At 40.7% G+C, this 16076-nt stretch overlaps 1 protein-coding gene across 1 annotated transcript; it reads right to left on the reverse strand.

Annotated features, from left to right (window-relative positions):
* Positions 1-342: 342 nt before the first annotated feature.
* On the reverse strand, positions 343-15805 carry lman1 (lectin, mannose-binding, 1). Its single transcript, XM_080018243.1, has 13 exons — positions 15549-15805; positions 14592-14746; positions 12573-12680; positions 11625-11686; positions 10250-10349; positions 9932-10055; positions 9690-9748; positions 9357-9489; positions 8892-9079; positions 8708-8784; positions 1014-1176; positions 801-925; positions 343-708 (listed from the first exon to the last, which is right to left on the reverse strand). The coding sequence occupies exons 1-13, from the start codon at positions 15772-15774 to the stop codon at positions 672-674; spliced, it is 1557 nt and encodes a 518-aa protein (XP_079874369.1). The 5' UTR covers positions 15775-15805; the 3' UTR covers positions 343-671.
* Positions 15806-16076: the final 271 nt, after the last annotated feature.

A 16076-nucleotide genomic window follows, 5' to 3' on the forward strand; every position in this document is an offset into this window, starting at 1 on the left:
CACGGTATATAATATATTCACTCAAAACATGACACTAGTTTTGCCAGTGATAGACCATTTGGCATCAGCTTAGAATGTTTCTAAAATAAAACTCCTGTTTTTTCAGCCAGAGATATCTAAACTTAAAGGATACTCAGGCTAAATAAAAGCAAATAAATTAACCTGCTAAGTGCCTTAAGAACAGACTGCTTTAAGGAAAAAACAATATATGAGATGGTTTTTAATGTCAAGTCTATTAAGTTGCATGTGTATAACTACACATTTGACCACGCATGTTTTATGTTTACATCTTCATCGGTATAGTTCACCATCGAGACAAAACGTTAATTTCCAACCAATTCATTTATTGGTAAAGTATACTGATAAAGTGGTGCATTTCATGGAATGAAACTAAAAGAAAATCAGCTGAAAAACAGAAACTGACAAAGAAATACTGAGTGTAACGTACATCACGTTGAGAATCGAGAACAAAATGTCTCACACCTTGGGCAAGCGCTCATAAAATATTGTAGAACCAAATTAAAAATTGGGTATCGTTTATAAAAAAAAAAAAAAAAAAAAAAAAAAAAAAAAATTCTCAAGCTAAATTCTTTCAATACAATAATTTACAATTTGAAAAAAAACTAATGAATCAAACCACAAATTATGAAATTTACACACTTTGAATTTCATCAAAAGAACTTCTTGGCCGCTGCTTCTTGTTGAGTTCTGCGTAAAAAGAAGACGAAAATACACGGCGGTTAAACGCTGGCATCGAAAATAAAAGAGCAAATAAAGTGATGTCTCCACCCACGTCTTACTTGTACATGATGTAGCAGAAGAACAACACTGACTGGACGACCACAAAGACCAGAAAATGGACCGTGGATAAACAGGAGGGCATCGGGGGCGGGTCGGGGCACTTTAGGACCTTCTCAGCGGGGTTCTGCACATGAGGACGCATCATTAGAGCAATAAATGGCAATAAATATAAATAATAAATATAACTATCAATTTGAAGGTTGACACCACACCTGAGGGGTGCGCTGGACCAGGTGCTCCACGTCCCGTTTGACCATGTGGATGTGCTCCTTGATGTCGTTGAAGTGCTGGATGGTCTCGTACGTTCCCAGGCCCGCTGCGTTCCCCGGCTGCCCCGCCGAGCCGATCTGCTTCAGCGACTCGTGAAAGGAGTTCCTGTCGGGACGGAATGCGATAAAAGATGCACTGATGGGCATGTCATCTGAGGCCCAATCAGGAACATATAAATCATCATCATGTGAAGATAAGTTGTAGCCTGTCCAAGCGGGAAGCGCAACAGCCATTAATTCAACATTCTACCGATGAACTTAAAAGTGGTAATCATTAGATGACTCCCTTTCAATTATTTTGTCAAATAAATGTCCATACCCTCCCCTGGCCGGCTGCCTTTTATAGGAAACAGCCATTCAATGCGTTTGCGTTAGGCGTGTGCTCCTCTACATGCGGTTTCCACTGCTGGTGGCGGCGGTGCCCCTTTCCCTCCAGTGTAGCTAGTTGCGGTCCGCAAAATGTCGACATGGATGATGGAAAAAATATACGCACCACCTCAACTGTCCATCGATCAGAAGGAGGCAAACGCTTGAGAAAAGAAAGTGAGCGTCTTACAACGAGGCTAAGCCTGGATGCTGAGACGTAGTGTAATCCCCTCGACACAGACGCTCTTAGGGGTTTCCAGGTTAATATCAAGAGTAATCAATTAGCAAGAGTACTTGTTCGACATCATGACCCCATACATCCCCTATTGGTTTAACAAAACAGCTGATCATCCAAATTTGGTTCCCCTAAGGACTTCCTCTTGCTGCCAGTCAATCACCCCTTTAATAAAGTGTTGTGTTTGTTTGTATGTACCGGTGCCAGCCGGGTCAAAACGTAAGGCTTTCGAAGACATTCGAATGGCACAGTTCAACAAAGTGTCAATGACTCAGTCCTGTGTTCGACGGTGGGAGATGAAACTGAAACTGCCGGTGAAAGAGAGACACTGGGAAAGACACTCTTTGTGACTCGCAGAGGCCTGAAGCCCCGCCCCCTGCTGTTTGCGGAAAGTTTATTAATATTACAGGTATCGCGTCTCCAAATTGCACCGATTTCAACACTGCACGCCCTTGGGTCCCCAGCGATACACCCTCCAAGTGTGAAGTCGAATGTGAGTTCCTTCCTTTATAGTTAGATGTACAGCTCTTCAACTATCGAGTTATCATACGGTTACAGATCAATTAAGTGGCATCAAAAAGCAAGAATTTGCTTAAAAATAAAGTGGAGTGAAAGTACAAAGCCCCCTTAGAGTTCAACATACCACAAATACCTAACGCACGACCGTGCATTTAAGTAAAGTACTCGCTTCCCACCCCTCGCTTTCCGTGGTTAACATCTGGACCCTGCCTCCACCACCTGACGGCCGGCCTCCTCCACCCCCTACTCCAGCCCTCCGCCCGCTCAGCTCTCCTGTGCAGGGCTGGTATGCCTTCCACTACAACCACCATCATCTCCATTCACAGATCTATGGTAGCGTGCTGATTTTAACATACATGTCTGCTGCCCCAGCCAGACTTTGATTACTGATGTTAATGGAGGTTCTTGACTCTTTTAACCTGACATTCTAAGAGCCACACCCTTGACTTAGTACCGTAAAGTGGTCTCAGCCCTGAAAACATTGAGACAAAGAATATGTGTCCGATCACAAAGTGGTTTTACTCCATTTTATTTATTTTTTTTTTTTTTTAAATCACTCTTAACAATCCTGTCCGCCACCATGTTTTGAACTCTATGCCAGCGAGCAAGTATTCTGAGCTTTACAATGCTGCTGCTTTGCCTTTAACTGCCTTTTATCCAGATTTAAAACACAGAGAAGCTCGCCTCCCATTTTAATGACACGTGTCTAACTGCCCTGGACTCTGTCGCCCCACACAAAGACAAAAAGTCAAATAAAGCATCGCAGCCCTGGCTCACTGAATACACCCAGGAACTAAATAGGAAGAAGAGTGGTTTTAAACGTAGCTTTTGAGGTCTGGAAAGACGCCACGAGCAAATATCAAAGGGCAGTTAAAGAACCAAGACCAAATTTCCTCTCCAACCTGATTGTTGCAAACCATTCCAACCCCAGAGATGTGTAGGGAGCTTTTTAAACTTTTTGCAAATAAAGCTGAGAATACAAGACAGCAAATGACACCCCCTGACCAAGCTTTACATGCCAGTCGGGACATTGAATTATTTTAGCAATTTTCTAACTGTGCCACTATCACCTTTTCTTGAAACTCTATCCCCCATGAAATCAACCACGTGCAGCCTTGATATCACCCCCACCACATTTCTTAAACTAGGTGAGTCACACAATTGGACCCAGTATATTATCAATTATAAATAGCTTGCTGATTTTTCCTTCTGCTGTTAAACATGCTGTGGTCCATCCTCTTTTAAAGAAACCTAACATTGATCCCTCTGTTCTTAACAATTTCAGGCCCATTTCTAAACTTGCATTTCTATCAAAGGTTTTAGAGAAGGTGGAATAAATCTGGCTTTTGGCTTTTATGTCTCCTAATAACATCTTTGAGAAATTCCAGTCTGGTTTGAGGGCTTTACAAAGTACAGAAACTGCCCTTCTCAAAGTAACCAACGTGCCATAGCAGCTGACAGGGGGGAAAGCGCAATCTTAATTCTTTTAGACTTAAGTGCAGCCTCTGACAGTGTAGAGCACGCCATTTTAATTGACCGTCTTAACACCTGGGATGGCATCAAGGACACTGTACTCGGCTGGTTTTATTCCTACCTTTTAGAATGAACAGCGGTCTCCACAGGAAACGACTCATCCACTACAGCTCAAATGACCCGTGTACCGCAAGGTTCTATTTTAGGTCCAATTGTATTTTCAATCTATGTGCTGCCTCTTGGCCAAATTATCCAAAGACACAACATCTCGTTTCATTGCTACGCAGACAACACACAGATAGACCTTCCTCTATCTGAGACCCGGTGACCCAAACAGCCTCGCCGGTGCTTTAGATTGTCTCAATGATATCAATTATTACATTTCACTGCATATATGTATGGAAGTATGTATATGTATGTGACAAATAAAAATCTTGAATCTTGAATCTTGAACCGTTGGATGGCACAGAATTTTCTTCAGCTCAATAATTCAAATTCAGAAATCATGTTGTTCACTCCCCCAAACTCTTACCAGTCAAATTGAGAGTGGCCTTGGAACCCGCAAATGCGAAGTCTGTCGCCTGAAACTTGGGAGCACTATGTGACTCTGACCTAAACTTTGAACGACAAATTGAAAAATAAAAAAAATTGTCCAGTCCTGCTTCCTTCAACTGAGAACCATTTCAAGAATCAAACCAGTACTATCACACAGCAACCTGGAAAAAATAATCCACTCCCTAATTTTCTCTCGAGTCCACTACTGTAACTCCCTCCTTTCTGGCATCAACCAGAAGTCACTCTCTCGCCTTCAACTAGTTCAGAACCCAGCAGCTCGGCTTCTCACCGGTTCCAGTAGATGACATCACATCACCCCAACCTTGGCTTCTCTCCACTGGCTCCCTGTTCGATTCAGAATCGATTTTAACATTTTACTGTTCACTTTTTAAGCGTGTCTGGGTCTGACTCAGAGCTACATAAAGTAACAGATATGTTGACCCGCATATGAGCCAGTGTGCAGCCTGAGATGCTCAGGCGGGGCCCTTCTGGCTGTTCCAAAGTCTTAACTTAAAACTAAAGGAGACCGTGTCTTTCCTGGCAGGGCCCCTCGGCTATGGAACGACCTGCCCGCGGAGATACGGCTGGCTGAGTCAGCGACCTCTTTTAAATGACTTCTCAAAACTCATTTTTCTAGATCTGCTTTAATGTGATGTCACCCGTTTCTTTATCTATTTTATTTTTCACTAACTTATTTTTATTTCTTTCTATTTCTTATAATTACATTGTACCTATTTATTTATTTTGTCTTTTCATCCGCTTTTACAATTGAATGAATACATTTAATTCCTGTTTATTAATATTACTTTGCCTTTTAAATTCATGATTTTAACACTCTGCTTTTATTACATCTGTGAAAGCACTTTGTAAACTGTGTTTGTAAAGGTTCTATATAAATAAAGCTATTATTATTATTATTATTATTATTATTATTATTATTATTATTATGATGGTCTACTGCCAGTAGCTCACTAGTCGCAGGACTTATACGCTGCTGTTGTGGAAATTTTGGAGCTAATAAGTCGATTGAGAGTCTATACCAAGAGCTGGTTACACCAAAAAAAAACAAATAAATACAGCTGCAACACAGAGGGTCCAGTTGAGTCATGTTAGGTACTGTACGTATTACGGGTTTCCAAGGTCCTGTAAATCAACAGAAAAAGAAAGTGAAGGTTTCTTCAAACGGTTCTTGGAACTTCCTGCGGTGCCAAAACGCCTTCTGTGACTGATTACAGTTATCAGGGTTTCCATTAAATGCAGCATCAGCTTGGGTTGTCTGTCTGCGCGTAGCCAACGCTACGCAGTGCACAGGTGGCAGGTCGCTGGATGCGAATGACTTCCGAGAGACAAAACTTGGACTTATACAATATAACTTCAGATGATCAACTTCCGGTAAATTTGTAACAGCATTTCACAAATATCTGCTCCAAACGCACATCAATATTGATTAAACTCAAACAAGACGTCTGAAACTTCCTGGTTCCAACAAGGCCTGAACCATGTGCGTGTACTGCGGTTGCCGTGGACACTTTTAGCCCACTGACTAATAACTGTAGTGAAATTACCTTCTAAATGATTGCGATATAATCTTTATAATATTTCACTTACATTTTAAAGCTATTAGAATTCCCTGTGTGTTCCAAGTTTGCTACTGATTTAATATTACAAATTAATCTTTTCATATTTGAGATGCAGACGAAATGCATTATAATGACATTTCCTTTTAGACTTACAAGGAAAAGAAATGGAAAACAAAAGGTCAGGTTTAATTCATGACATCAACTGAAGACCGACGATTTTCGAATCTTATTAGCATACTGACACGATTACAGACATTATATATTAAGATAAAGTAAAAGAAATGATTTTAATTTTAGAGAAAAGATGTCAAAACTTCAGTAAGAAATGCCGGATTATATTTCTAATGTAATTCTCTTTTCTTAAGATGCATTAATACTGGTGAGGAGAAACATGAAATTTCACTTGTCTGATCAAACAGATCTAAGACGATTAAAACAAACGAGTCACCTCACAAATAAAAGGCCTTTGAAGGCCACAAGCAAGACGTCCTTAGAAGGAATTGTGACAAGGAAGCAATCAGTGAAGAACCATGTTTTGCATGTGTATGACAGATGTATTTAAGAACGATTAATCTGATAATGTGAACAAAACGGTGCAAATGGTGCAGCGATGTGGCCCTTTCTTGCTTGGCCACATGGCTGGGGCTAAAAGATGGACAGGGATGACATAAAAACAAAATCTAATTTGTTCCTCAGAGGAGGGGAAAAAAAATAAAAATAAAATCTGCCTTGAGAAAGTAAGTGAGCATTTATTAAACCCTACATCTAATCTTCATCCACTACAAGTGACCCATTTATGGACAGAAGCCCGCCTTAAATATCGTACTTAGAGTGTGAGATGAACTCCCATAATAAAAAATGTGTTTAAGAGAAGGGTCAGGATAAACTGAGCACTTAATCTTCCAAATAATACAGATCAGTCGTTCACATTAGCACATTAGAGGCGGCAGCTGCAGCCCCGTGCTTGGTCTGAACTCGTCCAACGCGTCAATCAGCTTACTTGCCGCCAGCGCTCATCTTAAAATTGCCATTTTGGTAATGTTCTTTGCTCAGTTTAAGTCATGGCAGAAATTTTGTCTTTTCCTGCTGTCCAAAGTATACATTTCTATTACATAAGCCTAATGAGAATACTAAGCAAAAGGCGATGGTTGCAGTTGAGCGCCTATGTCTGTGGGTCAACAACGGTGATAACAATAATAATAAATAAATGAAAATCATTGATGTCAAATTATTTGGGGATAAATGTCTAGTTGGATTTAGGGCATACCAACAGCGTGGTTCCTTTATGATACATGAGAGATTAATGTTACATAAAATAAAACCTTTAATATCTTATGATTCTGATTAATTCTTCATACAGATGGTGAGCAGAAATTAATTCAAAGAAATAAAACTATAAAGACAGCATTAATATGCGGAACATCCTAATGTCTTTGGTCGTCCTTTAAGCGCAGCCATTACTCGCGGAAAACAAAGTATTAAAGGATCGATTATACAATTATTATATATTTGTATGTACCTTGTAATTTAGTATCCCTTGCTAGATATGTATAAGCAATGTACTATAATAATGTGCAGAATGAAAATGTGTGATTCAATTCCCTGTACTAACAGCCAACAGCCTTGAAGAAATCAGTGACTAAATCTGTCCATGGCGTGATCACAATGGATAAACCCACAAGAACCTCAGCCGCAGCAAAGTATAAATATGTTATTGACGGTGGATAACAAAACTTAACATACAAACATCATAAAATTACATTTCTCACATTTAATCAGGCTTAGCGTAGTGCCCAAAAAAAAAAAAAAAATGAAGCGGTCCTTTGAGTCTCTGCCATGAGGGGCACAAATACAATCTCTTAATCTGTATTATCTTAAAATTGTGCGCAATAATATCAATATAGGCGGTCGAGTCCAAGAGGTAAAGAAAGTGTGTGGTATATGGTAAACATTCAAAAGAAGATTAGGTCTGGGAATCGCTGTGTTTATCACTTAAACTAATGTTAAAGGAAAGAAGGGTGAAAGAAAAGCACGATAAGCCGAGATACGAAAGAGAGAATCAGACGGACTGTTGTTCAATCTTCACGCTGTTTTATAATGGCTTCAAATAGTTTAACCAAGAAACACCAGAAGCTTTAATAAAAGGAATTTGTCAAGCAAAAAAAAAAAAAAAAAAAAAGGATTTCTAGGACTACACTTGTCCTTTGTATCTTACATATTTCTACTAATTTGCTCCTTCTCTTTTAATTAATAAAATTCCAAGATAAAAATCAGATTAAAATGGTTTATTATGATTTAAGAATGAATAAAGAGTTGCATTGCAGGTTGAGAAGCTGAACTCCACTTGCGGACTAACTCTGTCCTGGATGCAATGGCACACACATACTCTGTGTTGTATGCCCAGCATGCTGACAGCACAGGTTAAAAAAAAAAAAAAAAAAAAAGGTTTATTATGAAGGTGGAAGGGGAATGATTATCCAACTTTGTAGTGCCTGTTGTATGTGTGTGTGTGTGTGTGTGTGTGTGTGTGTGTGTGTGTGTGTGTGTGTGTGTGTGTGTGTGTGTGTGTGTGTGTGTGTGCGCGCGTGCGCACACGGTGAAGGGTCTTCAAACAGAGTGAGCAGGCCATGGATAGGGGGGGATTTTGTAAAGACCTTGCGCTGCAGCTGGATTATTGGACCGGCCACAAGCACCTGTGACGCCGGCGGTGTTGTCTTTTAAGATTAATAATGATTTGAGGGATTTAAATCCTGGATTTTTTTCTTGTTTTGTTTTTTTCCTGGAGTATCATGGTTTTTTTGGGGGGGTTTTTTTATGTTTGCGCCAAAAACAACAACCAGCTTTAAAGAATGATCACAACACCACAACACCTCCCCCCACCCACCACCCACCCCCCCCCTGCTACTTACCTCAACTCATTCAGGTTTCTGAGAACCTCCTGTTGGGTTGCGACCACCGAACTCAACTGTTGGCTGCCGGAATCTTGCTGAAAGTAAAACATGGTTTCACTTGGGGATAAGTGCTTTGATATTTACCATCACGAATATCATGGCGTCTAATATATCATAACTTCATAGTTTTTTGTCATCCCACCTGTCCTGACTCCGCCGGCGTTCCCTTCTTAGCGACTTCATCTGTGATGACGGAGACGTATCTGCGCTGCTCGTCCAGGATCATGGCGAGCTGCCGGTGGAGCTGTTTGATCTCCAGGTGGATCCGGTTCTGACCCTCGAACACCTGGCGGATCTCCCGGTCGTTCACACTCTCGTAGAGGTCCTCGACTGAAACGGACAGACGCGTTAACCTTCAAAAGACGGCAGGATATTCACAATTTGGGGAATAAACTAATCAATAAACAGTCTCACATTGTCTTTGTCATATCTTGTAGTTTCAATTTTATTATGTCATTGATTAAAAATGTGAATTGTGCAAATTTACAAACAGCTTAATAATATTGAAATACCTACACAAAAATAAATTATAAAAATAAACAAAGACTTGAAAAATAAGATTGAACTTTTTCCAGAAGTGCATTTGTTTTGTTTTTTTTCCACCTACTTGGTTCTCCTTGGACATCCGGGTGCTCCTTCTGGAACTCCTCTTTCTTTTTGTCCAGCGCTTGCTGGAAGTTCGCAAATTCCTCCTGGTACTTGTCTTTCTCTTCTTTGGGAATCTCAGCTTCTGGTGGAGGCTTCAACAAGGGAGACAAAACAAGCAGTGAACTCACTAGAGGTCCCTCTTTAAGCCACATGCCGGAGTGCCCATTTGGAAACAAAGACAGCTCTACCGAATGCCAAACATTTCAGTTATTTTTATTATTATAGTGAATTTAAAACATGTTCACATATTCACACTGCAGAGGACTGGAAAGTATTGAGAAATCATAGTTACCGGTTGCTGATCAGGTTCTGTAAGTCTAAATAATAAGAACGACAAAACATCATGGTCATCTGATGGAGAGAAAAAAAAAAATTGTATCAGAAATTTGAGATTTAGAAATAAAAATAGAAAATTGAACACCTTCTAAGAATGTACCTTGCAATAGTTTCACACATTATTCTTGTTTAGTTAATCAATAGTTGCCTCAAAATATATTCTTTGAGAAATACCCAAAGACGTGAACATAAAAGTACCTGCTAGGCCACCAGTGGCAGCTGAAATGCCGAAAAAGCCATCACTGGGAATAACCATGTTGTCCACCTTTGTGCAGAACTCATAGTCCTCTTTGTCCGGGGTGAATCCATTATTGATCATCACCTGAATGAAAACACATTGAGGGAACCACAAATGCCCCCCTCCTTTAAGTGGCTTGGAAGGTAAAACAAACATTAGCAAAGACATACAGCTTTTTGAGGAAATGGATTTTTGTTGTTTATATTGGGGCAAAATTGTATGGCATGCGTCACTGTGTGCTTGTATCAGTGCTTCTACACATTAATGGCATCTCTTACCGTCAGTGTTTTCTTGTAGTATATTATTTTAGCTCTGATGGGGTAAGGTTTGTTCCGGAAGTCTCTCAGGCATGTTCCTAGGGCCTGTGTTGTGCCATCACTGGGAAAAAACAACAACATTTCAACACTTAGTTATGTACTACACAACCACTCCACAAAGGTTTTTCCTCCCAGACAATTTGTGCAAGTGAATAACAATGTAAATGTATGTGAATCAGGCACAGGACGATATGAAAACACAATGTCACTATTAACCTGTCCAAAATAATTGTGGATATTATCCCGATAATCATCAAAATATACTTCAAACTCTAAAGATTGCACTTAACCATAATAGAATCACTTTACCTTACATTTAGTTAAGAAACAAATATTTTATTGCATCATAGTACATGGTAGTTGCATCATAGACTTTTTTTTTTAACATGTTTTTTGAATGAAAAACAAACAAGGTCAGATTCAGACTCTCGCCAACAGTAAATAACTAACTTTGTAAAATAATAAATTAATAATTGATAAATAATAAAACAAAATACTTTTGTTTTCAGATCACAGACAGACGTACAGAAATGACAGCAGAATGAATGAAAAAATTATAATCAAACAATCTTATCTCATCTCATATAAGGTAATGACAAATTATAAGGTCTCCTTGCATATAAGCAATTATAAACAATAAGTCAAACTGTACTACTTTTAAGCTGTTTTAAAAAAGAGTGAAAATGAAATGAATGAAAAAAAAAAAACAAGAAAAAAACCTGAACAACACCGTCGCAACTTTTCTGTCATTTTACTTTTTTTTTTTAGGGGATACAATGGGCGTCATCAACACGTGCACTCGCTCTCCGTGAATTCTCTGCACAATCTGCTCTAGAAACACACAGGCTCAGTGGACCTTACACGGACTTCGTTCATGTGAGTATATTAACGCTCATGTGAAGATATTCACGATTATCCCGATAATGGAAATCCACCACGATAAAAAATATTTTGAGTGTTTTTATAAAAAAAAAAAAAAATGTATATCGTCCCATCCCTAATGTGAATAACACGCATCCACATAAAGAGAGATGTTTTTGTAAACATCCCTGTTTGTGAACGACAGAGAAAAACGTCTAAGACTTTGTGGAATTGCATGAAAAAAGTTATTTAAAGCTTTCACTGGCCCAGGGGAGATTAGCAGAGCGAGAGAGAGAGAGAGAGAGAGAGAGAGAGAGAGAGAGAGAGAGAGAGAGAGAGAGAGAGAGACAGAGGGAGAGAGAGAGAGGATTATTTACTCTCCAACCAAATATAATCATATTTCCTAATCTTCTTTAAGTTGTTAAAAATTGAGTTGGTAATGATGTTAGATCACAGAAAGGAAATATTTACTCACTTTTGGTGGTCATAAACAAGATTGCCATTGTTTCCCACAACAATTATAGCAGGGTTGTTTTTCTGAAACGAAAACAAGGGGAGGGTCAATCCCAAGCAAACTTACTTAAAAACAAAGATGATTATTATATCATTTCAGTATTTATATTTCATTGAATAACAAAAAGTATAGATGTAAACACATGTTTAATGTTTTTTATATATAATTTAAATAAATATAGGCAAATGCAATGCCAAACTGTAGGAATGACAGACTGTAAAAACACTACCATGTACACAATTAGTAATCGATAAACTAAAATCTTAATGCTTTCCTTTGAAGTTCTTAGAAATGATGTGAAATAAGCATTCATGTCATAATTGACAATATGGCCAATTCCTTCCTTTATATTTTGGTGATAGAACTTCTACAGCTATTGTCCCGCCCTTCTAGCAACCAAAAAGGATAAAGAACAAAAAGAGTTTGACAACGCCAATATCCTGATGTTTTACATTATAATTATTAAATTTGACTAAGAATATTTTCCCTATATTTCTTGAGTGTACCACTGGCATACTAGTTATAAAACCATTTCAAATCCATATTCTGTCTCTATGTATTTTATTTAGTAAGAAGCAGTGTAATATGGTGGATATTATGATTACCCCTTTATAATATAATCAATAAGCTAAAAAATAAAAAATAAATTAAAAAAAACTCTATACTCTATAAGTTCTATACACCTCCTGCAATCTCAACTGAAAGATAAACTAATCAATAAACTGACGGACCTAACGACAAAACACAACTGCAGTCCTCTTTAACCGGATGAGCTGGCTTTACCTCGAGAGGCGGTTATTGCTTCCTGCATAGCGGTTATTTACAGAACTCTACATGCAAATCTGAAAATACCATCATGAACTATGAACCCATTACGAGTTGTGAACATAATGCAGTCATGACACTGACCTTTCCATCGTTGTCAAATGAGTCAAAGAAAATTCCAACTCCGTTCCAGTTGTCAGACGCGCCGTAGACCGGACCGTCCAGGCCTTGTTTTGAAGTGAACCATACAGCCTGTTAAGTTGAATAGTGATAAAGGTCATACAAGGGTAACGGTTGATAAAAGTTAATCATCTGACATTATGGATGCAACTTAACTCATCTAATTAGAACCTAAATGAACACAGAAATATCTTGACTTGTTTCCTGGGGTTTTTAGACAGAGGTTTCGTCAAATTTTCTTCTTTAAATGCATTTCTCACCATCTTTCAGTCATATCTTAAAGTATTATCAAACATATCGAATAGTGTGGCTAAGTCTAAGAAAAACATTTTTCTCTTCATGTGCTCCTCATTTGGTGCAAAAAACGGGGCATTAAACTTGAGTTGAACTGACTAATCATAAAGGACAGAAAGACAGCGGAACAAAGAAGGACCGTGCACTCAATGCTGGAAGGTTCAAGCTTGACAATGTGCAGACTGTTCAATCCAATCCTCAGCAATTTATTAAATTATCTAGTTAAATATAACACGTTCCCCGCAAATCACCCCAGTCTGTCCAAACGTTTTACACAACAGCAATTAAGACGTGGCCCCTTATTTAATGCTGCGATGATCCCTGCAGGTAAAAAAAAAAAAAACACCTTTCATTGCACAGAGGCCAAAGTGGAGGGTCAGCTACACCAGAGCACCACTAGAACCAGTAAGAATTCAATGTTTTCATCGAGGACACTTCAGCATGGCAATGCCTAGTATCACAAGGACTTATATTTGGGCTTTCTAGATGAAGAATGGTTTCCCTGAAACACTACGTGACATTAGTACCCCATTACACCATCTGAATCCAGCTGATTTCCAAAGTATGATTTAGCTAATATTCTAAGTATGTATTCAGTGAGTAATAGCAGGGGATCACTCTAAAACAACAACTACAATCCTGCTAACGTGTTTGGAGATAATAGTGATCCTAGTGCAACCAGGATACCAGATCGGAAGCAAGTCACAGATGCCCTTTTAATGGAATGTATCGTTAAAGGGACATTCGATCAACATTAAAGCTCTTTATGAGATTAATGAATGAACTGAAATGGCTCCACTTGAGAGTGGCTAATGCAATCTCTAAATAAAAAAAGGAAAGCGAGTTGTAGGGAATTTGGAGAAGATAGAGATCCACCTTCTCAGTGAGCTGGGATCAAGATTAGGCTGGCTAATAAACTGGCCCAGAGCATGTGCAATCGATCAGGATCGTATCACTGGGTTTACTACAGAGCAGGTTGTTCATTTTATCTATAATAGGAGTTGTGATGGAGGTTCAGGGTTCAACTTCTAATCTGACTGAGCTGACTATTGAGCCTTTTCCGGGGATCCCTTTGATGTTTTTGTTTCATGTTATGATTTTAAGAACATACGTATTCACCATACAACCAAATTTTCTCCAAACAAATTATAGGCCCTCAACACAAATGGCAAAAAAACATATAATAACATATATAAACAAGTGCTACTGCACATTCTGCTGCACTCCTGAAAGCCACTGCCAAGCATTTTTGTTAACTAACAATTTAGGAACCAGATCTGCAAGGCAACAAAGGTCCAACTTTAATAGAGATCACTTGGCCCATCAGAAGAGACATATGGTGCCAGACACTATCTATACCATATCCTGGGCACAGGTAGGTGCATTTCACCGCACGGTGGAGGGGGGCAAAAAAAAAGCCCTGGGGTAATATTATATTTTCGAGGTACTCTCGGCTGTAATACGTTGTTGTGAACAAATGTAACTTGGTTCCTCTGCTCTTGGTGAGAAGCTTTGAAGAAAACAAGCGAGTACCATGTGTGTACTGACACGGCATTTGACCCATTGCAACCATAGTTAGTACAAAATGACATAGCGGAAAGTTTTTGGGTGCATCAGGGAAGCTCACACTTAGAAGAAGTGAAACTCTTGAACAGCCCAGGGCATTCACTACTTGTTTTAACGTCTTACCAGTCCATCGGCCCCCATCCTCCCTCTGCCAGACACTCTGAACGTCACCTCGGCCTCCCAGTGCTCAAAGTGAACTGCGTTTTTGGTCCACACCGAACCCTTCTGACTTCTGAGGGAAGGCGTGATGCGGACCTGGTCGGCACTTGGAATGGCATCTGGGAGGGAAGGGAACAAGGTCACGTGAGCAGGGTGTCAGCAGTGGGTCAACGTCTATACTCAAACATTAAGAGAATATTGCACGGTTTATTTGTAACGATTTGCGACGTCATCGTTCCACCAGTTTTTCTGTGCTCTCCTCCCATTCTAAAGACGTGGATGTCCGGGTTCGACACTCCTGCCGATGCCCCCGAGCGAGGCAAGAGCCGGAGTTGGGTCCCAGTCGCCGCGCTACGACTGCCTACGGCTCTATGTTGGCCGGGACGGGTTCAACGCAAAAGGACTTGATGTCGTTCCAAAACTGTGATGTCAAAGCGCACCGCTGAAACCCTTCCACTGACGTCTGCAGCGAGGCCTTGGGAGAATGTGTGCGGTGAAAGAGTACGTCATAGTTCTGCATTCGGGGGGAAGCATCTTTCAAATGGTGTGTGGCGGAAAAACACAATATCTATGGTGTTAAGGGTCTGAATAAGGGATGCAACGCAAGCAACTGGTTAACACTTGCAGGGCTCCACGTGTCTGCAAAGCCTCTGAGGTCGCAGCCCGCCCAGACTCCTGTCCGGCAGAATCCTATTCATGTTTTATTTGCATATTAGAGAGACGCCATATGTTGCCAACTGTAAGCAGACAACTTACAGCAAGCGCTTCCACTCTCCTGACTCGCGGGCACCACTCACCACGGGCGTTATCAACCCCAAAATAACCCTTAAAACTCCCCAGAAGCCGGCGACACAGACTTGCACCGGTGGTCGAGTAAAACAACCACTTGACAACTCACAACACCCCCCTCCGCGAACTTACTTCCGGTGTGCAGCCAGAAGGGCACGCTGCCGTCCGGCTGGGACAGGTGAGGTCCCTTGAAGCTGTACTTGTACTCGAACCGGCGGTGCGGAGGCCTCTCTAGCGTGGAGGCGCCGGAGGCGATGTCGGCCTCGCACCGGCGAAACGTCGCCGTTGCTATCAACAACAATAAAAGGGCCGGTGACGGCACCCGGGCGGCCGGGCGCTCTCCCGCGGACACCGCCATGTTTCCCTGCCACTGCTGACGTAGCGCTCCGGCCCCGAGTCGCGGTGCGAGATTCGCGAGCGATTCGTCCGTAGCGAACGGGTTTTTTTGTTTTTTTTTAATTATTTTTCTAAACGACTCCGGAGTTTGGAGTCACTCCGGCGAGGAGGGTCGCACGCCTCCGAGCTCAACCGCGAGTTGGAGCGAGCGAGTGGACCGTCGGCTCGGGTCATTCGCGAGGATCAAATCGAAGGCGGGGGCTAGAAGAGGCCGGAGGCGTTCGCCGCCGTTTACATCGAGCGGCTCCGCCGGCCGAGTGACTC

This window comes from Zeus faber, assembly GCF_960531495.2.
Source record: "Zeus faber genome assembly, chromosome: 17".
NCBI classification, from domain to species: domain Eukaryota; kingdom Metazoa; phylum Chordata; class Actinopteri; order Zeiformes; family Zeidae; genus Zeus; species Zeus faber.

Bases quoted from the DNA above. Each gene is read 5' to 3' on its own strand.
- lman1 (XM_080018243.1), bottom strand. From the start codon at position 15,774: ATGGCGGTGTCCGCGGGAGAGCGCCCGGCCGCCCGGGTGCCGTCACCG. The intron at 12,681-14,591 runs GTAAGACGTTAA...TCAACTTAACAG, and splicing joins GGATGGGGGCCGATGGACTG to GCTGTATGGTTCACTTCAAA. The intron at 709-800 runs GTAAGACGTGGG...CTTTTTACGCAG, and splicing joins TTCTGCTACATCATGTACAA to AACTCAACAAGAAGCAGCGG.